Here is a 23997-nt window from a genome sequence, read left to right as displayed (position 1 = left end):
CAGTTCTCTGCCTGCTATGCCATCCACTCTTAGGGCCTCATTACACGGATGGCGGTAAGGATTTACCAGTACTGGTAAAATACTGGTACGGTAAATCCTTACCGCCTTACTACGAGGTCCCTTTGCGGGTTGGGGGATTTAACGGCTGCTTTTTGCAGGCGTTAAAAACCAACTCGCAAAGGGACCCAGGGAGCTAATTACGGTACCGCAATTTGCGGTACCGTAATTAGCGCCTTCCCCATTCCCATTGAGCCCTATGGGGCAAAAATGGGAATGGGGAAGGGCAATGGTGGAAGGGGGAATTACCACCCCGCCAACCTTGGAATGGGGCGGTAATTCCCCTTTCCGCCAAGGCGGTGCCAGTATTTTACCGGCATGAACCATGGCGCTAATAGCGCCATGGTTCTCCGCCATCCGTGTAACGAGGCCCTTAGTCTCTTACTTTCCTTCGTCTTACATAATGAATACACAAAACTAACTAGAAATGTACGCAAAGTAGTGATCAATGGTTACGTCCAGTCTGTACATCTACAGATCTGTTGCAATACCATCCACCATATTTAGCCTCCAGAGCTATTTAGCCCCTAGAGCTCACTTTGCTCTATGATTAAGATTGCCTTGTATAATAGCACAAACATTAAAGGTGGTGTGATGCTGGAAATGCATCGGAGGGACAGGGCCTCTGTATCCTTGTCCTTTACTGTCTTTTTATCGTGTGGTCTGTCGTGTTTTCCGCGCAGGAGTTCATGTGGGACTCCTGGCGGTGCAGCTCTCTCTCTTTTGGTTTGGTGAACAGACCCATGGGATACCCTTACGCCACCCATGGGTGGGGGTACAACCCTGTGCCCCTAGTGTATGTTTTTGGGCACCTGTGGGTGACCCGCAGAGCAGGGTACGGGCTGGTGGCAGCTCCATGCTGAATTTGACAGGTGCGCTGAGTATCCTCCATTTTGGGATACCCCGGCCCTGCCATTGGAATCAGTTTATTCCTGATAGAACACAAGATGGCCCCTGTGGTCACTTGCTTTCTAGTGCCGTTACCTTGTTTTCCCAAAGTCCTAGGAAGCCCTGATTCTGTCCCTTCCCCCTAACTGGCTGTTGGGTGGAAGTTCCATATATGGTGTTGTTGTGAAGTCCAGTCCAGACTGGCTGGAGCCTTCCCAGTGACTGTATGTTGTGGGTACACCCTGTGGGTGGGACCTGGGTGAATGGAGTGTGTGACCAATATGCACTTCTTGTTGTGGCTGTCTGGTTTCTGGTATGAGAGACAAAGACTGAGACAGCCCTGCCCGAAACTGGCCTGAATGCAGTGTGTAGTGTTGAATGGCTGGGTACTTGTCCCAATCCAAATTCCTTGTTGTGAGTGTCTGAGAGGGAGGAGGATGGCCTGAATGCACTGTGTGCCTGACTGGCTGACTGACTGCATGAATGCCCTTCTGTATGATTGGCTGCTGAGAGTGACCGAGCAGTGTAGATGAGAGACAGGATAGTATATCTGGGGACCTCTCACCACTGGAAATTGTTCAGAAGCTGTGTCTACACTTGAAGAGTAACTGGAACTGCTGATCCTCGACGCCCAGCTGGAAGAAAAAGAATTGCTGTTGCATGTGCTTCGACCTGATCTGAAAGCTGCCGAATTCGCTGAAGACTGATCCGAGAGAGGACCTGGTAAGGCGCCCTCTTCCCGTGCTCCGAGGGGCAATCGAGCACCGCTATCCTTCGCCAAAGTTCCCTGGAAGTCAGACCCTCAAAAGGCTGCCGACCCGAGACGGGACTGCCGAGGAGAACGAAGCAAAGCACCCGGATTTCGCTGTCATAGTCTATTGCCATTGACCAGGGTTCGCAGGTTTGTGTAACCGCTGGAGGCCCGCCGAAGTTGTGTTGCCCAGCCGTGGGGACGACTTGACGCCGTGCCGCCGACGACCGGAGCCGCCCGCTCCTTTGCCTAAGAACCCTTGAATCGAAGGAATCCCTTGTCCGCAATGTCGACCGCTTTGTCCCGCCGGAGAAGGGAGTAGTTTCTTACCTGTAACTCCATTTCTCCAGCATTGGTATCTTTCATGGATTCACATGCTTAGAATATTCCCCGTCGTCAGACTGGGAACCCTCGGTACACATATATATAGTCATTTCCAATAGGAAAAAACTTCTGCCCTATCCCCGTCTGCGTCCTCTACGGGGCCGCCCACGTACGCCCCGTTGGACGTGATGGTATATAAGCCCCGCCCCCGCGGGTCCCTTCAGATTTCGACCCCTCCAAGATAACGGGGGAAAACTTGCTTACATACCAATCTTCCACATTGCAGTCCGGGGAGGCCGGAGGGCGCATGTGAATCCATGAAAGATACCAATGCTGGAGAAATGGAGTTACAGGTAAGAAACTACTCCCTTCTCCAGCATTGGATCTTTCATGGATTCACATGCTTAGAATAGATTGTAAAGCAGTAACATCAAGAAGGAGGTGAGAGTGCAATGTAACTTACATTCGTAGAGACACCCCCAAACACTACCGTTTACACCATGTATGTAAGCAACAACTTATTATACTGATACGAAACGGATTTCCGCCATACAATGCTATGTCATATGACTCAGTATGCACCCCTTGCGCATATATCTACCCGACCACTTATGTTTAGGTCAATAAACTATGTACATTCATGTATACACTCTGAAAAAACAGCTGAGGCCAAATAATAGGCAGCATTATTCTTGAAACTTTGGCTTACCTCATTGAAAAAGGTGGCGAAGCACTGCCCTTCCCATTTGTACCTCATCCGCGTGCTGCTTTTCCAGGCAGTAGTGGCGCGTAAACGTGTGCGGAACAGACCATGCCGCCGCCTGGCAGATGTCCGTCAGCGGAATTCCTGCCCATAGAGCCACGGAGGAAGATGTCGATCTCGTGGAATGGGCTCTGGGACGATGTAGTAGAGGTCTCCCGGCCTTGGAATGACACAGGGTAATCACCGAGGAGACCCAGCGAGCCAGACCTTGTTTGGAGTTAGCCTTACCCCTAGCCGAGGGGCCGTAGGCGACGAATAGCTGTCTGGTGGCTCTGATATCTTGCGTTTTTTGCAGGTAAAATTTTAGCGCCCTTTTGACGTCCAGAGTGTGAAGAGCCTTCTCCGCCGTCGACGAAGGAGATGCAAAGAAAGTAGGGAGTACCAGGGTCGAGTGCTTATGATAGACCGACGGTACTTTTGGGATGAATGAAGGGTTAGTTGATAAAATAACTTTGTCCTTAAAGAACCTCAGATATGGAGGGTCTATGACCAGTGCCTGTAGTTCCGACATTCTTCTAGCCGAAGTGATGGCAACTAGGAACGCGAGTTTCCAAGATAGAAATTGTAGAGATGAAGAGGACATTGGCTCAAAGGGAGGCTTCATTAAGGCAGCTAGAACCGTGTTCAGACTCCACGACGGTGGGAACCGTTTTTCCGGAGGGAAGGTTCTAAACAGACCCTTCATGAAATGCTTCACTAGCCTGTCACTGAATAGTGGAGGGGACTGTCTTCTTCTTGTAAATCTCGAAACAGCCGCCAGGTGTACTTTGATTGACGATGATGACAGTCCGCTCTCCGCAAGATGAAGAAGATACGGTAGGATTTGCTCCGGAGTTACTTCCAAAGGTTGTATATTTTGTTGTGTTTGACACCATATACAGAACCTTTTCCATTTGCTTACATATGATTTGTTAGTGGACGGGGCCCTGGCCGCCTGCAGAATCCTTCGGCAATCAGTCGAGACTTTTAGGTTCCCGAACTCCGAGAAGTCAGGAGCCATGCAGTTAAGTTCAGGCTGTCCGGATTGTGGTGCCACACGGTCCCCTCGTCCCTGGACAGGAGGTTCGGCACTTTCCTGAATGGTATCGGCTGATCCAGCGACAGATGAAGGAGGTCTGAGAACCATGGTTGCCTCGGCCAGCGCGGGGCCACTAGGATGACCCGGCAATTGTACCTGTGGATCCCCTGGATCGTCCTCCGTATGAGGGGAAATGGAGGGAAGGCGTAGAGGAACTTGCCTGTCCACGGAAACGAGAACGCTTCCCCCAGGGAGCCTGTTTGGGGCCATCTGCTCGCGAACTGAACACATTTTCGGTTTCTTTCCGTGGCGAAGAGATCGATCGACGGGGTCCCCCATCTTTCGAAGATTTCCCCGAGTTGAGTGGAGTCCAGCTCCCACTCGTGTATTTGTGACATAGTCCTGCTCAGGGAATCCGCCTGTACGTTCTTCGCTCCCGGTAGGTGGTATGCCACTAGGGAGATGTGGTGTTTTAAAGCCCAATGCCAGATCTTTTGAGCTTCCTTCGAGAGGGTCCTGGATCTGGTGCCACCCTGTTTTATCAGGTAGAACATAGCTGTCGTATTGTCCGTGAGCACTCTTACTTTTGACCCCTTGATGTGTGGGAGGAAAGATTTCAGGGCCCATCTCACCGCCCTTAGCTCCAGGACGTTGATATGTAGGCGAGATTCGGTCGACGACCACCTGCCTTGGGTTTGGTGACGTGACATGTGTGCTCCCCAGCCCGACAGAGAGGCGTCTGTAATGATGGTGTTCTGAAATTCCGGCTCCTGCAGGGGGACCCCTCTGTCCAGGTTGCGCGCCACTTTCCACCATTGGAGGGCTTTGATAACTCGTTCGTCGTCGACTATTATCTTGTCCGACCAGCGGCCTGTGGCCTGCTTCCATCTGTCTGATAGGAACTCCTGTAGAGGTCTCATGAACAACCGGCAGTTCGCGACTAGGTGGATGCACGATGCCATGGAGCCGAGGAGAGCCGCATATTTTCTTACTGACAACCTGCTCTGTAAACGAAGTTGGTTTGTCAGGTGTTTGATCTTCAACAACCTTTCCAGGGATGGTTTCACTAGTCCCGTGTGGGTGTCGAATTGAGCACCTAGGAACTTCAAGCTCTTCGAGGGCTTTAGTGAAGACTTTTCGTAGTTCACTGCAAATCCCAGACGCTGTAGCAGTCGCAAGGTGGTCAATAGGCTGTCGTTGGTCGACGCTGGGGAGGATCCCCTCACGAGCCAGTCGTCGAGGTACGGGTAAACGTGATGCCCTTCCTTCCGCAGCCAGGCTGCTACGGGTGCTAGGCACTTTGTAAAGGTTCTTGGGGAGGACTTCAGGCCGAAAGGGAGCACAGTAAATTGGTAGTGTGTTTGGCCGACTAGGAACCTCAGGAACCTCCTGTGGTGAGTGCGCACCGGAATGTGAAAATACGCATCTTGGAGGTCCAGAGACGCCAGGAAATCGTTCTTTTGGACCGATCTGATTACTTCCTGTAGAGTAAGCATCTTGAACTTTTGACTCAGCAGGGTTTTGTTGAGGTCCCATAGGTCGAGGATGGGGCGCCACTTCCCGTTTGGTTTCTTTACTACGAAGCAGCGTGAGTAAACCCCTAAGCCTCTCTGCGAAGCAGGGACTAACTCGATGGCGCCTTTTTTTAGCATGAGCGCAACCTCTCGACGCAAGACGCTTAGGTGTGGTTGAGACAGGCGTATCGGTGGACGTCTTGGAGGTCTGGATTTGAATCTTAGGGAATGTCCCAGTCTCACCGTGTCCAGAACCCACCGATCTGTCGTAATTGACTCCCATTCCTCGACGCAACTTGACACTCTCCCTCCTAGAACGTCATTGTTGATCTTTTTGTTTTCCCGTCGACGACGAGTAAGTGGGACGTCTCTTGGAGGCCTGGAAATTTCTGCGTCGGGTCGAGGACTGTGAGGCGCGCCTATAGCCTTGGGACGGATATGAAGACCTCCCGAATGCTCTATCCCTGGATCCCGCAAATCGTGCGTTTCCCGTAGCTCCTCTAAAGGGGCGAAAGGAACGAAAGGGCTTACCGCTTTGGAGAGAGCCCAGTGAGCGCGCCGTCTCAGAGTCCTCCTTCATTCCTTTCAAGGCCTCATCCACCTTTTCGCCAAACAGGTGGTCACCTTCGAAAGGCATGTCGACGACCTTATATTGCACCTCGGGTCTAAAGTTGGTGCACTTGAGCCAGGCCTGGCGTCGTAGAACCACTCCGTTGTTAATTTGTTTGAACCCCGAATCTGCCAGGTCCACCGCTATATTGATAGCATGGTTCGAGGCTTCTTCTCCTTCACGAACCAGGGACATAGCTGATTTTCTGTGTTCTTCTGGGAGGTGGTCCATAATGGGTGCCAGTCTGTGCCACATCTCCCTGTCATACCTGGCCATGATTGCCAGGGAGTTCGCTGCTTTCACTGTTGACGCTCCCACTGACAGGATCTTCTTACCGAAAGCGTCTTGGCGTCTAGCTTCGGAATCCGGAGGGGTAGAGCATTTATGCTGGGCCTTTGCCTTTCTCGTCGCCGCCGCCGATACCACCGAGTCAGGCGTGGGTTGCGCAGAGAGGCATTTTGGCGTCGAATCTGGAACTTTAAATTTTTTCTCTACGCGGCCCTTGACCGCAGGTTCCGAGAATGGATGCCGCATGGTTTGGACGCCCTCTTTCCATACGTGGTCCAGTATCGGTATCGAAAAAACGGAACGCCTATTCTTGCCCATGTGGTCAAAGAGGAAGCAGTCCTTCTTTTCTTCTTGTTGGGTCAAACCGAACTCCTTGCAGGCCTTTTCCATCATGGAATGGAAGGCCCCTATGTCATCCGGTGGAGACGGGTGAATGGGACTTTTCGGAGGATCCACCTCCACATCCGAAACCCATGACGGGTCTCTCGACGGCGAGAGGGAGATACCAGAAGCTGACCCCTGTTCAGAGAGGGAGTCCGAGAGCTCACCTTCTTCCTGGACTGTTGGAGCAGTTGGGCCCACGACCGATCTAGTCGGGCGGTGTGAAGGTCCGGGCTCGTCGACGAGGGGAGTCGTCGGAACAGGTGGGAGCCTTTCGTCCAGGGACTTCAAGAGCGAGTGTAAGGAGGAAAGTACCTCCATGGAGAGAGTAGCCTGGGCGTTTGGAGGCTGGGTGAAAACTTGAGAGCAGGTTGCACCAGAAGGAAATCTGGGCCGTAGCCCCAGGTCTTCCGGGCTCACTATTCTGAAGCCGTCGTCTTCTTTGGAGGCGATCGAAACTGCCTGTTCTTGCAGCAGTGTGTCGGGTAGCCCCATGTCGAACACTTCTGGCCTCCAGGCCTGGAACTCCGTCGACGAGGGAATCGTCGTCGACGATGAGCCCGTTTGAAAGGCGGGGGACTGTGACGGAGTGGGCACTTGGATCATCGCCGTCGTCGACGGAGGGCCTGCAGGTGGCTTAGGCGGTCCCGCCTTCGCGGAGCTCTCCCTGCGTTTATCCGCCTCTCTACTCGTAGCTGATCTTTTCTGATCGCTCGAGGAGGATTTTGGCCTGTCCTTATCTTTCTTCGACGAAGAAGAAGAGGAAGATGATTTCTTCGTCGATTCTTTCGATGAGGCCTTAGAGGAATGACTTCGAGGCACGTCCTTCTCCGTAGGTCGTGATTTTTTGGCCGGAGGTTCCGACGGATGTGAGCGTCGGGGGGCTTCTGATGTTTTCGCTGAGGCGATACTGCGCACCGATCCTACCTCCGACTGAGGGTACGCTCCAGCGCCGTCGTTCAGCCACGAGACCAGTCGCCGATTCCGGTCCTTCAGGGTTTTTTGGGAAAACCCCTTGCAAATATCACATTGGTCCGCCGAGTGGTGGGGGTGAAGGCAGTAGATGCAGTCAAGATGGCCATCCCCTTCATAAACCTTCTTTAGACCGCACGTGGCACACGGGCGGAAAAGAGGCTTACCCGACATTATTGCCAGCCCAACAAACAAAACTCGTAGGAGTTAGAAGTGGACCAAACAGACAAACTCGCAGGAGTTAGAAACAATTCGATAAGTATTTGAAGAAAATACACGAGGAGATCCCACTATCTTTGGAGACGGTTGAAATCTGAAGGGACCCGCGGGGGCGGGGCTTATATACCATCACGTCCAACGGGGCGTACGTGGGCGGCCCCGTAGAGGACGCAGACGGGGATAGGGCAGAAGTTTTTTCCTATTGGAAATGACTATATATATGTGTACCGAGGGTTCCCAGTCTGACGACGGGGAATATTCTAAGCATGTGAATCCATGAAAGATCCAATGCTGGAGAAAGTCGAGAACGACCAATGCGCCGAGGAGAATCCGCCGGTGGGTTTCCCGCCACCTGAAGGCCACAAAGACTTCGACGACTCGACGCCCTTGTTGGGCCACAGTTCTTCTACCCAATACCTTAAAAGGTTCAGGGATTTTAAGAAAAGAGAGAATGGGCCTCATTACGACTCAGGCGGTAAGGGTTTTACGGCGGCGTAAACAGCGCCGACCCTTACCGCCTGATTCCGAGGTCCCTTAGCGCCATGGAGGTTTTAACACCTGCTTTTAGCAGGTGTTAAAATCCATGGCGCTAAGGGACCTTGATGTTAATTACGCCACCGTAATTTACGGTGGCGTAATTAACGCCTTCCCCACTCCCCTTATGCCCTATGGGGCAAAATGGGAATGGGGAAGGGAAAATGGGAAAATGGGGATTTACCGCCCCGCCAAGGTTGGAATGGGGCGGTAAATCCGCCAACCACCATGGCGTAAACATAGTTTACGCCATGGTGGTAAAGTCACGGCCCAGGCGGTAACTTACCGCCTGGGTCGTAATGAGGCCCAATGTGTCTTGGGTTGACTGGGTGAGTGCTGCGCACATGAACATAATGGGGTGGATTGATGGTTACAAGGTGAAAACGTTTGTTGAATTGTCCCACCTGTTGTTTTTTTAGCATTTTTCTGAAACCTGTTCACCAGAGCTGCGTCAGTATGTTGCTGACCAGAACATTTTGGATCCCTTTAAGCTGGCTAGGCTGGCTGACAAGTGGGTCTCCCACCGGGTGTCCCCTAAGGACTCCAGTGGGAAGGACAAGGACAAAGAAAAGGGGGCCTCTCAGAAAGCTGAGGAGTCCCAAAAGCAGTCACAGTCGGGTAAACCTAAACCCTCCTCTCCTAAGACCCAAAAATCTAGTGGGGATAAGTCATCTGTGGGTGGGAATAAGGGTAGTGGTTCACCTGCTGCAAAGCAGGCTCCCAGTGGTGCCAGTACCGTACCCCACATTCCTGGCACTTGTTGGGATTTTGGGGCTCTGGATCACAAGAGGGGTGACTCCAAGTGTAAAGGTAAGGCACTTGGAGTACAGGCTGTCAGCATGCGCTACCCTTACCCCATGTCTGAGGTGGAGGCCACTGTCCTCCCCTCCTCTACAGGGATCAGATTTGGTGCTCCTGTAGAGATTTCCTTAGTGTCCCTTGGGGCCTGGGACCAGTACGCGGAGGTACTGGTGACTATCCCACAGAACCCCCGTAGATTTTTGAGAAGTGTCCTCCTGAACGGCCAGTCTTCTACTGGTTTGAGAGACACTGGGGCAAGCATGACAGGGGTGGACAGGACCCTGCTCAAGCCAGAGGATTATGTAGGTGCTCCTCTGAGAACCACCAGGTTAGCTGGTGGGCCTCCCAAATTATGGCCTGTAGCCTTAGTCACACTTGTAATTGGAGACAAGACACCAAAGCTTCCTGTCCTGGTTCAGGACAATGTCCCTGCTAACATTCTGTTAGGTAATGATCTAGTAGAGTTGGGATTGATCACGGATGGTCTTCCCCTGACTGCTGCTGCGGTCACTAGGTCACAGGTGACACCGGGTCTGGCTGTGAGTCAGGTACGCGAGCCAAAGGCGAGGCCTAAGGCAAGAAGGAAGACCAAAAAGGCCACCTCTGTGGAGGGAGCTCCATCTCTTCCTGCTGTTCCTACAGCACCCATTGGGATCCATGCTAAGGACAGGCTGGGTCCAGTGGTAAACCCTGTCTCAACTCCTGTGGGAGAAAAGCCAGAAGACTCTCCTGTGGGAGAGGTTCTCAACCCGGAGGTTCATCCCGATCTTCAATGCTGCTGAAGGGGGACCCTCCCGGGCAGACTTCTGTAAGGGACAGAGAGAGTGCCACTCTCTCTCGAGGGTCTGAGGAAACAGGCCCTGTCCTAGGCACACGGAGAAGTGACTAGGACCTTCTGGAATATTGGGAGGGTGGGCTCCTTGTTAATGAGCCCACTAAGCCTGGACCTGGTGCCCACAAGAGGCTGGTGGAACCCCAGGTTTACAGGCCCTTCCTACTGCAGTTGGCGCATGAGGTATCCTTAGCTGGTCATCTTGGTACCAAGAAGACTAAGCAGAGGCTCTCTGCCCATTTCTACTGGCCTCGGATGGGAGTAGAAGTGGAGGCACACTGCAGGACCTGCCCAACTTGTCAGTTGTCTGGCAAGACTGGAGGCAGTGTCATTGCCCCACTGCAGCCATTGCCAGTGGTTGGCACACCATTTGAGAGGGTGGGCATCGACATTGTCAGTCCCCTGGACCCTCCCACTTCAGGTAGACACCGGATCATCCTGGTCTCGGTAGATCATGCCACCAGGTACCCTGAGGCTATACCCCTTCGGACTGTAACTGCCAAGGTGGTTGCCAGGGCTCTCCTGGGCATTTTCACCCGTGTTGGATTCCCTAAGGAGGTTGTCTCTGACAGAGGATCCAACTTCATGTCTAGTTACATGAAGACCATGTGGAAAGAGTGCGGAGTAACCTACAAGTTCTCCACCTCTTACCATCCCCAGACCAATGGTCTGATTGAGAGATTTAATAAAACTCTCCAGGGCATGATAGGTGCTTTGGAAGAGCCCCTAAGGAGGAAATGGGATGTCCTCCTGCCATGCCTGCTGTTTGCCTACAGAGAGGTACCTCAAGAGGGTTTTGGTTTCAGCCCCTTTGAGTTACTCTTTGGACATCCCGTGAGGGGGCCCCTTGCCTTGATCAGAGAAGGTTTGGAAGCCACCCCTCCAGGTCCTGCCAAGTGGGGGACTATGAGTTAGGCCTCAGACGGAGGATCACACAGATGATGGGTCAGGCAACAGCGAATCTCAAGGCCAGTCAGGAATTGAACAAGTACTGGCATGACCTTAAAGCGTTGCAAGTGGATTGGACTCCGGGACAGGAGGTCCTCGTGATGGAGCCCACCAAGCCTCAGGCATTGGCCGATAAATGGACTGAACCCTTCAGGATAATCTCCAAGATGGGCGAGGTCAATTATCTGGTTGAAATGGGAGCCTCTGGGGTAGCCCCCCAGGTATTCCATGTTAACAGGCTCAAGCCTTTCCACCGGCGAGCAGAAGTCTCATGTCTCTTGCTAGCTTCAGAGCAAAAAGAGGATGAGAGTGAGCCCCTTCCTGATTTGCTGTATAGCAACCCTCAGGATGGCTCAGTGGAGGAAGTGCATCTCTCTCCAGATTTGACAACCGAGCAGCAGAGGGCCTGCAGGACTTTGCTCCAGCAGTATGGCTCTCTCTTTTCACTGACACCGGGCCTTACACCGTGGTGTAAGCACGAGATTGACACTGGTGACAGCGTGCCTGTCAAAAGCAGGAGCTACCGTATGTCAGATACTGTTAAGAACCACGTCCAGGCTGAGGTCGCCAAGATGTTGGATCTGGGTGTTATTGAACCCTCAACCAGTCCCTGGTCCAGTCCCGTGGTCCTTGTCCCCAAGGCAAGTTCCCAGGCAGGTACCAAGGATTGGAGGTTCTGTTTGGACTACAGAGGAGTCAATGCCGTCACGAAGACTGACGCGCACCCATTGCCCAGGGCTGATGAGCTCGTGGACACCATAGGTGCTGCCAAATTTGTGAGCACCTTTGACCTCACCTCAGGCTATTGCCAAATAGCTCTGATGGACCATGCCAATGAAAAGACGGCATTCTCAACACCAGAGGGACTCTACCAGTTTAGAGTCATGCCTTTTGGGTTGAAGAATGCTCCTGCCACCTTCCAGAGATTGGTCAACCATGTGCTCAGTGGGCTGGAAGCCTTTTGTGTGGCTTATTTAGATGACATTGCCATCTACAGTTCCACTTGGGAAGAGCATTTGACACAGCTAGGTAAGGTGTTGCATGCCTTGAAAAGGGCTAACCTCACTATCAAGGCCACCAAGTGCCAGATAGCTCATGGGAAAGTCACATATCTTGGTCATGAGGTAGGAGGGGGTCAAATCCAACCTCTACCCAGTAAGGTACAGGATGTACAGGACTGGGAGACTCCCACTACTCAACCCCAGGTGAGAGCCTTTTTGGGCCTCACTGGGTATTATCGCAATTTCATGGCAGACTATGGGAACATAGCTGCACCCCTGACAGCTCTGACTTCACCCAAACAACCTAGGAAGGTTAATTGGACTGAAGACTGTCAGAGGGCCTTTGATGGCTTGAAAGAAAGTCTGTGTAGGGCACCCGTGTTGTGTGCACCTGACTACAGCCGACCCTTTATCGTCCAGACGATGCCTGCGACACCGGAATTGGAGCTGTCTTGTCCCAGTTTGATGACAAAGGGAGGGAACATCCTATCATCTTCATCAGTAGACAACTCAAGGGTAGAGGACTTAGGTGGGCTACTTTTGAGAGGGAATGTTTCAGTATAGTTTGGAGCCTTAGGCATTTTAAGCCCTACCTTACAGGGTCTACCTTCAAGGTCCAAACAGATCATAAATCCCTGAAGTGGCTTATGCAGATGAAGGGTGAAAACCCGAAACTGCTCAGGTGGTCCATTAGCCTGCAAGGGCTACACTTCCCATAGAACACAGACCAGGGAAGAGTCACGATAATGCAGATGGCCTTTCCAGAAGGTATGTTGACCGTCTGGATGAGGGTGTCTATCCCGTGGGAGATTAGGCACCCTCCACCTCAGTCTGGGGGGGGGGCGACTGTGATGCTGGAAATGCATTGGACGGACAGGGCCTCCGTATCTTTGTCCTTTACTGACTTTTTATCATATGGTCTGTTGTGTTTTCCGCTCAGGTGTTCATGTGGGACTCCTGGCAGTGCAGCTCTCTCTCTTTTGGTTTGGTGAACAGACCCATGGGATACCCTTACAGCACCCATGGGTGAGGGTACAACCCTGTGCCCCTAGTGTATGTTTTTGGGCACCTGTGGGTGGCCCGCAGAGCAGGGTATGGGCTGGTGGCAGCTCCATGCTGAATTTGACAGGTGCGCTGAGTATCCTCCATTTTGGGATACCCCGGCCCTGCCATTGGAATCAGTGGATTCCTGATAGACCACAAGATGGCCCCTGTGGCCTCTTGCTTTCTATTGCCGGTTACCTTGTTTTCCCAAAGTCCTGGGAAGCCTTGACTCTGTCCCTTCCCCCTGACTGGCTGTTGAATGGAAGTTCCATATATGGTGTTGTTGTGAAGTCCAGTCCAGACTGGCTGGAGCCTTCCCAGTGACTGTATGTTGTGGGTACACCCTGTGGGTGGGACCTGGGTGAATGGAGTGTGTGACCAATATGCACTTCTTGTTGTGGCTGTCTGGTTTCTGGTATGAGAGACAAAGACTGAGACAGCCCTGCCCGAAACTGGCCTGAATGCAGTGTGTAGTGTTGAATGGTTGGGTACTTGTCCCAATCCACATTCCTTGTTGTGAGTGTCAGAGAGGGAGGAGGATGGCCTGAATGCACTGTGTGCTTGACTGGCTGATTGACTGCATGAATGCCCTTCTGTATGATTGGCTGCTGAGAGTGACCCAGCAGTGTGGATGAGAGACAGGATAGTATATCTGGGGACCTCTCACCACTGGAAATCGTTCAGAAGCTGTGTCTACACTTGAAGAGTAACTGGAACTGCTGATCCTCGACGCCCAGCTGGAAGAAGAAGACTTGCTGTTGCATGTGCTTTGACCTGATCTGAAAGCTGCCGAATTCGTCAAAGACTGATCGGAGAGAGGACCTGGTAAGGCGGCCTCGTCCCGTGCTCCGAGGGGCCATCGAGCCCTGCTAACCTTCGCCGAAGCTCCCTGGAAGTCAGACCCTCGAAAGGCTGCCGACCCGAGATGGGACTGCCGAGGAGAACGAAGCAAAGCACCCGGACTTCGCCGTTGTCGAAGTCTATTGCCGTCGACCAGGGTTCGCAGGTTTGTGTAACCGCTGGAGGCCCGTCGAAGTTGTGTTGCCCAGCCGTGGGGACCACTTGGCGCCGTGCCGCCGACGACCGGAGCCGCCCGCTCCTTTGCCTAAGAACCTTTGAATCAAAGGACTCCCTTGTCCACAACGTCGACCGCTTTGTCTCGCCGGAGAAAGTCGAGGATGACCAACGTGCCGAGGAGAATCCACCGGTGGGTTTCCCGCCATCTGAAGGCCACAAAGACTTCAACGACTCGATGCCCTTGTTGGGCCACAGTTCTTCTGAAACTCTTTGCGGTCCTGAACAATCCATCGCCAAAGTGCCCCGCACACCTCATCCTCGCAGGACGTCGCTGATGAGCAGCGCCTGGATGGACGCCGTGGTCTCGGCACCCTCAAACTTCTCATCACCGCCGTTGATGATAAGTTCACCATCTTCGCTGCCTCTCGACGATCCGTGGCTCCTGCTTTAAAGGGAGTCACTCAAGAAGGATCCTTCGACGCGTCTTCGAAGAACTCTACTCCACCAGGTTCATTGGGGGGTAAAACATTATAGGAGGAAATAAGACTATTGAACAATATATGGACTGGGCTTGTGCTATATATCTTTATTTTACAGGTTGCCCACGTGGGGGGATCTCCACACAGAACTGTTTCCAGTGGTAGGGGCCAGAAATCTGCCTATTGTTTCAACCATCTTGCGTTCCTTCCTATCTCTATTGCTGGTTTCCTTGTTATTGATCTGTGTGACATTTTAACCGTACAGTTGATGCACTTTAATGAGATTTGATAACATTGGTGGTACCACTTTAGAATTGTATATATTTATCATTGTTGATTTCCAAGTACAAAGTGCGTTATTGTGATCTTGTAAATACCTTTGAATATTAATTATATAAAGACTGTGTTTTCAGTAATACAGTGTGTGGCCATTCCTTTGTGGGGGTCCGGGGAATACACTGTACTTAAGAACCAGCCTGCATCACCTTCCGAGAAGCTAGGCCTTGATTGCTCGTCCATTGCTACCTTATGGAGAATCTTGGCTGGTGTCCTCTGTGTCTCTCCTCTACCATATAGAGAGCAGAAGTACAGGCACCCCCCCCACCAGTATCTTTACAGGTGGCCAAACTGTTTTCAGAGCCTTTTTATCATATTCATTTGTGTCCATTCGTGGAGCTAACCTTTTACAGACACTCATCCAGGGCACGCAAAGTCTACTCACCCAATTGCATAGTCGAGTAGATTTTCTGAAGAGCGAGTACCAATTGCAGGGGACGTTTGAAACTCTTATTTAATATTTACTTTGTTTGCAGTAAATGCATTTACTTATTTATTGTAATGTTGCCAATGGTTGAATGCATTTATCTTAGGTCGAGTAGGTAAACTAAGTTACTAGACCTGCAGTTCACGTGAATTTTAAACAATTTGCAAGACCTGACTCTTTTGAACTAATGCCTTACTTCAGAGGTACATTAAATGTTGTATTGTTGCTCGTTTTATGTCTTGGGTGCAAACAACTTCTGGTGACATTGAACATATTAGTATACCATTGCTAATCAAATGGGGTTGTGTGCCAATCAAGAACATTTTAACTAGCAAACTCTGCTAATCTATTTTTGAAACATTATTTATGCCTTCTAAATCAAGCAAGCACAATGTGAAATCAGAAATAGAAACATTTACAAGACGAACAAGGTTCTTTCGTTTATTTAGGGCACTGCCTTATAGAAAACATTTGCTTTTATGTTCCAGTGGAAAGTATGAACTTCAATGCTCCTAATGGAAGCTAAGATACAAGATAGAGCGGAATCAAAATATCTCCTGAAAATCACTGACAATGTTCCATCACCCCAGACATCAAAGTGGAAGCATCACCTGTCTGTTTCAAATCTTCAAAAGATCTCATCCGTGATGCTGGTCTATCCTCAGTCGTCCCCTATATATATCCGAAGTGCTTCTATACACATAAATGCTTTTTATCCTCTGCTCCGATGCACATAGATATAAATCTGTGTTGTTTAGACATAAATCTGCCCAGTGGTCCTAGACATATTCATAAGAAGATAAACCAGAAGCTATGTCCACATGTTTAGTTTTCTCAGTACCCTGCTACATATACAGCTACTCTGGGGCCACTATAAACACATATGATGTCTCTTCACTGCTGCCAAACATCCACATATTATGGTGTTGCCTCAGTAAGAGCTATTTAATACATAAATCTCCTCTTGCGTGCACCTGTAAACATATAAAACAAGTTTCCTCTTTTCCCCAACAGTGACATGTTATGAAATGATGGTCTGGTAAGAGCTATGTGCTTGGTTCCCACGTGCATCTTGGCCGGAAATGTTAACATGAAATTGTGCTTTTTATGTACAGCTTCCTTTTGCTTTTATGGCAGGGTCCCGCATTTCCCACCCCCACATACCCTTTGGGGAACTTAACTTCTTCCCTCACTGCACCTATTAAAAGGGAGTTTTACCCATTTTCGTTTTTAAATACTTGTTGATTCATTCAAAAAGTGTGTTTGTGCGCCATTGTGCGCGCACGTGTGTGTTATAATGCAATGGAGGTGTGTTTTGGTCCAAAATGCTTCTATTATAGAAATGTTAACATTAAATTGTGCTTTTGACCTGCACCGTCCTTTTGCTTTTATGGGGAGATATTCTACCCTTTACCACCGCCGCACCAGATTCCTGGTGGACTTCCTCCCTCACTGCACCTGAACCACACTTTTGTTTTATTACCGTCCAAACTTTGCACCACCGCTCCCACATCTAATTTTTTGGGACATAACACTGGTTTTGGTATGCTTACAATTTATAATATGCCAGGTTACGTCATAGGATATTATGCCTTGTTGTGTTGTTTCACATTAATGTCACTTCGCCCTGTAAACAGTCGAAAGCGCTATGAAGCAGCTGTAACATGGCATGTAGCACTCCACAAACGTACAAATAAATAGATAATAGGCATTAGCGGCACTCCATGGCAACGGCCAAAGTAGACCAACAAATCTAAGCTAGTAAGTAGACACTATACCCATCCTGAAACATTCCTCTGCTGCTCTCTTTTACAGGTCAAAGTAACAGCAGCCCAGATTCAGAAAGAGAGACATGGATGGATTATGCCGAATGATTAGCTTCCAAAAGACACCATCCTCAGCCCAAAAGGAACTAAGCCTTCAATACAACTATTACTATGCCGATAAAGAGGTGTCCAGTCAAAGGATCTAAAACAAAAGGATCGAATACAATAGGGTCGAGTCAAAAGGATCACAAAAAAAAAGGTTGAATGCCTTTTTTTTTAATGTATATATTTTATTTGGTTTCTGTATAGGAAAAGAAAGTGGTTTTTACACCAAAAACGGCGGTTTGGGGGAGTCCCCCTGACCCCCCCAAAAAAACCCTTTTTTTCCGGTATTTGTGACTCGAAACTATTGCATTTCCATCCTTTGTATTCGATCCTTTCACCCATAAACCCATAAAGATCATTTGAAGGCCTCTAGAACGTCCAGGCAGTCCCAGCAAGGGAACTGTTCCCAGAGGAACTACAGTTCAAAACTCATCCACATTTAAGAGTGTCCTTAATTCTGCCCAGCTTTCTTTTCTGTGGGACCTGGCCATTTGGGGACTAGGGAATAAGCAGAAGACTTCTTTCGGTCTGTTCTTCGTGCACTGGATGGTCACGCCCATGTAGTAGAGGAAGGTGTCAAAGTTTGATAACCGAGTCAAAAGGTATACCCGCATCAGTGGAACATTTCACCATATTGTCACTGCATATAGACCATATAATGGTCAGTTTCCCTTGAAGATGAAGTATTTTACCTAAGTGACTATTTCCATTGACCTTGCTAGCCAGCTACTTTACAACCCAAGCTATGAATTAATATGTCCCAATGCATTTATCTGCATCCCTCAAGGAGTATAATTAAATGGGTCATACATAACTACATCACTTAGGATAGTGGTGGAAAACACAAGAACAGCACATGAAAGCAGTGCAAATGTGATGCACTGACATCATCTAATTCCCACAGCTTGCACTACTTGCATTAGTGAAACTTCCCTTATGGAGGCCATGCACGTATGACTCGTACAGGGGGATTTCACTTCCTCATCCCTATTCCCACTCTCCCACTGTGGCTTCCCCACACTTTCCTTTTTACACAGCCAATTCTTGGCTTGCTCTCTTTCGACAGTTGGCCTGGAAGCCCCAGATCTTATCCCTGGGGTTTGCATGGGGTGCCTAAAAACTACCTGATATTTCTGGCCTGCACACTTCAAAGGGTTACAGAGTACAACTTGGCCATCACACAACCCTTCTTCCACTAACTCTAGTACTTCCTTCAAAGGTACTACAAACTGCAATCACTTGAAAATTGCTCCAAACCACAAGATTTTTTTATTTTCCCTCATTCATATTCAGCTTTCCGTTTGAGCCACTGTCTACTATCGTGCGTGCCCTCCTAGTTATACAACCACATTCCCTTTACCTCAACCCAATCACATATTTTCAATGTGCTAGTTCTTTGTGTGCCTTTTTCTGTTCCCGCTTTGCTTCTCCCTGCTCCTCATTTTTGCCCTTTTCCCTTTCTTCTTCCTCCATAGACTATGGTCTGTTTACTCCAGGTCAGGCACAATACACCAATTTCTCATGTAAAGTAGCATCGCTGTAAGAACACTATGGTGGTGATTGTCACAGTATAAAAGCTTTAGAGCAAACTTGGATGACCTTCTTGGGAATCCAGTTTCCTCTAATAGGAGTCAAATCAAATACTTCAGTACACATGCACAGGTTAAAAATCAAAGGCTTAGCTGGAGTTCTGACAGAGACCACATAAAGCATCCAATGCTGGAAGATGTGCTACATTAGCTTAAGAATTTGCAGCAAAAAATCTGCCATCAGATAATGTTGAGTCTGGGCACTTGATGCCCAAAAGAAATACTGCACACATGATACTCCACTTCTTTGCTGGTTTCTGAGAGAAGGAAATGGTGCACAGAAACACCTCTTTCCCCACCCCTGATGCGACCAGAGATTGTTGGGAGATGGTCCATATAAAGGATGGAAGTTTCAACTTTACACTCACAAGTCTTTTGTTTATTAGGGTGAGCACTGGGGTGAAACACTACCCCTAAATGGCTATCCTAACACAAGATCCTTACAATCATCCTCTACAAATGCAAGAGTTTTCCATAGAGTATATAAACACATATAGAAGACCTCATCATCTGTCCTGTACACATATGTACTCAAGGGTCTGAGTGGAATTATTTGCAGTACGCCGTCTATATTCATTGAAACAAGAGTGGCTTTGGAACATGGACATCCATTTGCTGTGAAGGAATGGTCCTCTAAGAATTAGACTGATACAACGTTTATGATCTACAGTCCCTCCAAAGATGAGCTCGTTTGCTACTTCGGAGCAACTATTAGTGATGAAATTCCTATTAAATTGGAATTGTGGAAATTACTTCACCCTATGAAAGAAGTGTCATACGTAATTAGCAGTGCATTTTATACCGTTACAAGTGTTTTATGTGAGAGTCCCCCACAGCACAAAGTGTTCAAAACAACAAAAGTTATTGTGAAAGGACATCCCCTGATGAATGTTCTACCAATGTAGTGCGAGAAACGGAAACATGTTGGGATTTTGAAATAAGGATACTCTATTTTGTTTGAGTCAACATTGTTTGTAAAATTGTGTCTGATGTATTGTTTAGTGTTTAGGTATAATTAATGACATGTGATTTAGCGTATATGTGATGCTTTGAGTTTTTTTGTGTATATAGTTTTTACTACTAGGATGTGTCATATTGACAAAATAAATTGAATTGATTCATTTCTTAAGGTATACTGAGTCCGTTTATTCAGGACTTATAGTGGTGAGATAAGAAGGATAAGAGAGAGTTGTTATAAATTAATTCCATCTATCTCTCTTCTTACGTGCATAATTAGGTCTGACCCAGACCGAAGAGATAGATTGACCTTTGGAAAGGATCACTTTGTGGGGTTGAACTATATTAGCTATATTGGGTGTACACATATGTAAAACACCTTACAAGTGCTCTTGTGTGCAAATATATAAACCGTTTTCACATTGCTCTTATACACACTAACAAACACTATATGCTCCTTTACAAATATTTAAGGTATCCTAATGAGGCATACCATTTTATTTAAGAGGTTGACTTTGTTTCCTTACACATACATTGTCTTCAGTGCTCCTATCATATATATCAGGTTAATTCAATGCTATTGTTCACACATATCATGTATTGGGTGTTCAATACATATGAATACGTAATGTTCTCAGTGCTCCCCAGCAAATAAATAAGATATTTTCTGCCACTGCTCGGGCTACACGTGATGCTCTATTCAACCAGCCCCCCTGTCATGCTGTGACTCAATGTACAGCTGCAGTTGGTGTGAACATCCAGCAGCGGCCCATCATGACCAGAGACATCAGGGTCTCTCAGAATATTAATGAACATGGCAGCAAAAGTGATATTTAGTACTCACAGGTCAAAGATGAGATAGTGAAAGCCTTCCTCGGAAATACTGTCATGGAGTCGAACTGCAAAGGAAAGTGGAGAACATTTGTAAGAGGTGAACCCATCGGAAAGCTCCTTCCACACGCCACACTTTCAACTCACAGACCGCTCGGCTGCAAATCAGTGCCAAGATATGCAATGCAGTGGCAAATCAAAAGCACTGTAACCTCACCACAATTTTAAACTAACTCAAGACCACTTGGTGCAACACAGACTCAAAACCACCCAGCCCAATAAAATCCCAAACCACATGCCCCGATCCCAATGCAAAACAACAAGGCATCTGCCCAAATCAAAGCCTGAGAACTGCATTCCAACCTAAAACGGTATCATAACATTACATCGCAATACATTACAACCAAATCAAATTCATCTAATGTCTCCTCTCAAACGCAAAAATATCCAGCAAACTTCCAACCCCAAACTACCCATATTCAAAGCCATAGAGATCCAGAAAAATACAAATACATCTGAGTCGCTTTTTAAAAGCACCTTACCCTAACCCAATTCATGACTATTTGTCATCATTCCAATTCAAAACTATGCCTCTCCACCCGAAAAATTCACCAAAGCTGAACCCCTGCTCGAAACTGTTGTCTGCAAAAGCTGCGTGTTCTACATTCCAAGTCCTTGGAATGCTGAACAAGCAGGGAGAGGGACGTGAGGGCGTGTGCAACAGTAATTGAGCAAAGAAAGTAGTGAGAAGGAGGTTGGATGTGGTCACATGTGACTCCGTAAATTTGACTGAATTAAGTTATAGACTCCTATTTCAAGTCCTCTGTGAAATGTGTGCCCACAAAAACCACCTGGCCCGCCTCAAACCTACACGTATCCCCACATCAATTTATGATAATGGGCTCAACCCAAAACCACATTGTATCATCCCAAATCACCAAAATGCAATGCCAACAGGGCCATCCCACTTCAAAATGGCATATTATTAATATTTTTCTGTTTTTTTTCAATTTATGTTTTATTAAGTTTCTATGTCAGACATGACCTTTACACTTTAAAAACAGATAAAAAACAATTAATTATACAATCAAGTTAAAACAAGTTAAAACAATTACATTTTTGGTTAAAACATTTAATTTAAATTCAGAACATATAAAATGCATCACCAAGAAATGGAAGAAAACAAAATTATTTGGTGGTAATAAAAGAGCAATTAATTCGCAGATACAATACAATTTTGGACGTGAGCCTTATAAAATGTCCAATCTTTTTCCCACCTTTTGCCAGATGTGAACTGCGGCAGCAGTCATGACAAATATTTTGTCCCATAAATGGTACTCCAAGACTGGTCTGATCTATAGTCCACGGTTGCATTATATACCTTCTCGTATAGGTCCTGAGGTTTACTGCATTGCGTGAGCAAGTGCCTCTTCATTTCAACAGCCAGATTGCACACGCAGCACAAACTCTCACTTACTTTTAAGACCAGTCCAAGCCCCTCTGTTTACATAAACAGGCACAATTTGAAGACGCAAACAGAGAATAAAACGCACGAGTTTGGGGGAACAGGTTTGGACCAAATAACCACGTGGGGTACTTATATTCATTCATTCCCTGAGTAGAGTATAGAGGATATTTCCACTTATTTGCAAGATTATTTATTATTTATTAATACTAGTGGATTTATTGAGCACGGATTTAGCTTCAGAAAAGTAACAAAGCGCTTTACAATCATAGGGGGAAGAACATGGTGAAGGAAGCACAGAAACCGGAAAGCTAGCAATAGAGAAGAGGGAGGGCAGGCAATATGGCAGCAAGGGGTCTGTCTACAAGCAAACAGGAACCAAGCAACCTAGCATCGGCCGAACTAAAAGCCACCTGTGCTTAGCCAAACTCAAAATCACCAGGACTCTGTCTGCGCTCAAGCAAAACAACCCATCCCACACCAATGACCTCCCCCAACCCTGCTTAAACAATGTGGCCCCATGCAATTTACAACCATCCAGAGCTACCCTAATTGAAAATCACCTGCCAAACCTCACTTAAAATCCAGGTGGAACAGACAGTTCAATGCAAATTCACCCCACCACAATTCAAAACTACCCAAGCCGATTCTGAATCCAAACCAACCATTCTCACACCAATTAAAAACACAGCACTCACCAATTTTAACTGAAGAAAATCCAGTCATTACAGTTCAATGGCACCCAGCCCCACAACAACTGAAACACACTCTTGTCCCCGAGTACCACCTACCTGTTCAAACTCAAACCCACCCACTTTGCATAAGCCAAAACCACTGATCCCCATACCATCTCAAATGCTTCTGACTTCAACCAAAATCAAAAACCACCTACCCCACCAAAATTCACGTACACCATGGCCCATCACAAAACAAATTCACCTCCATACCTGCAACCGAAAAAAACAAGCTCTATCCCAATGAAATAGACCTGGACCCTTTCGGATCCAAAACGATCTGGGCCAGCCCAAATGTAATGCCATCTAGCTTACACCAAAGTTTAAAACCATGCATGCTAACCTCAGATGCAAAGGCATCAAGGCCCACTCTCAGCTCAAAACCATCTGGCTAGATACCTCACGAATTAAGTGCTTGCCTCTCACAAGGGGTGAGCTGCCACCTCCCATGTTCCAATTCCGCTGCATGTCTGACTAAACCGTTCATACTTCTGAGGTCGATAAGCCGAGTACCCTTAATTGGGGTAACAATATTGCCTGATAATACAGGACTTAGAAGCAGGAGGAATCCAGCATGAAGTGCCAAATAAGAATACAAAGTATTATGATTATGATTATGATTATTATTATTAATGAATAGACTGACCCGAAATCAAAGAATGTTGCACATATCAATTCCAAACTCCGATAAGAACCGACACATCCCTAAGCCCCCCATTTCCATCCCAATTCAAAGCCATCCAGTGACAAAATAAACCTGCCCAGAAAAAAGACTTTTGGGGTCATTTCGAGTCAGGCGGTAGGGGATACCGGGCACCGGTAAGGAGAACGGTGTCGGTAATCCCCTACCGCCCGATTCCGAGGTGCCCTAACGGGAACCACAAGGGATGTGTGGTTGGACCACATGTCCCTTACAGGTCCCATTAAGAGACCAGGGTGTAAATAACGGGCTTGCCATTCGCGAGCCCATTATTTGCGCCCTGCCCATTCCCATTGAGCCCTATGGGGGCTCAAATGGGAATGGGGAATGGTTTCTGCAATGGGGACTTACCGGTCCAGCCAGGGTCGGACTAGACCGGTAAGTCCCCATTGCACAACACCGGACACGGTCACGGTATGGGAGACAGCCATGGAGCTAATTGCTCCATGGCTACCGCCATACTCGTAATGTCCTCCTTTGACTTCCTCCTCTAAAATATCTTTTTGCAAAAGCACCTGTATCTGCACTTTGACAGAGCGCAGCTAATGCACCTCATTCCAGAGCTACAGCATTTCTTAATGGTACCACATGAAGCGCTGCCAAAACATCTCATTTTTCACCTGCTTACCTGAAGGACTATCTCACT

The 23997-nt window shown here is 48.1% G+C and overlaps 1 protein-coding gene across 21 annotated transcripts in view; it reads right to left on the bottom strand.

Moving 5' to 3' along the window:
- Positions 1–23997, bottom strand: part of CAMK2B (calcium/calmodulin dependent protein kinase II beta) — a 1630344-nt gene that overhangs the window by 1142042 nt on the left and 464305 nt on the right. For all 21 annotated transcript variants that reach the window (XM_069618980.1, XM_069618981.1, XM_069618979.1 and 18 more), the window contains exon 4: positions 20466–20520. In XM_069618980.1, coding sequence (XP_069475081.1) covers positions 20466–20520 — 55 coding nt within the window. The remainder of the gene's footprint in view (positions 1–20465; positions 20521–23997) is intronic.

The sequence above is a fragment of the Ambystoma mexicanum genome, chromosome 10 (assembly GCF_040938575.1).
Source record: "Ambystoma mexicanum isolate Mex_15411 chromosome 10, UKY_AmexF1_1, whole genome shotgun sequence".
In the NCBI taxonomy this organism is placed as follows: domain Eukaryota; kingdom Metazoa; phylum Chordata; class Amphibia; order Caudata; family Ambystomatidae; genus Ambystoma; species Ambystoma mexicanum.
The sequence above is the reverse complement of the archived record's forward strand: the minus strand, read 5'-3'. Positions and strand labels throughout refer to the sequence as shown.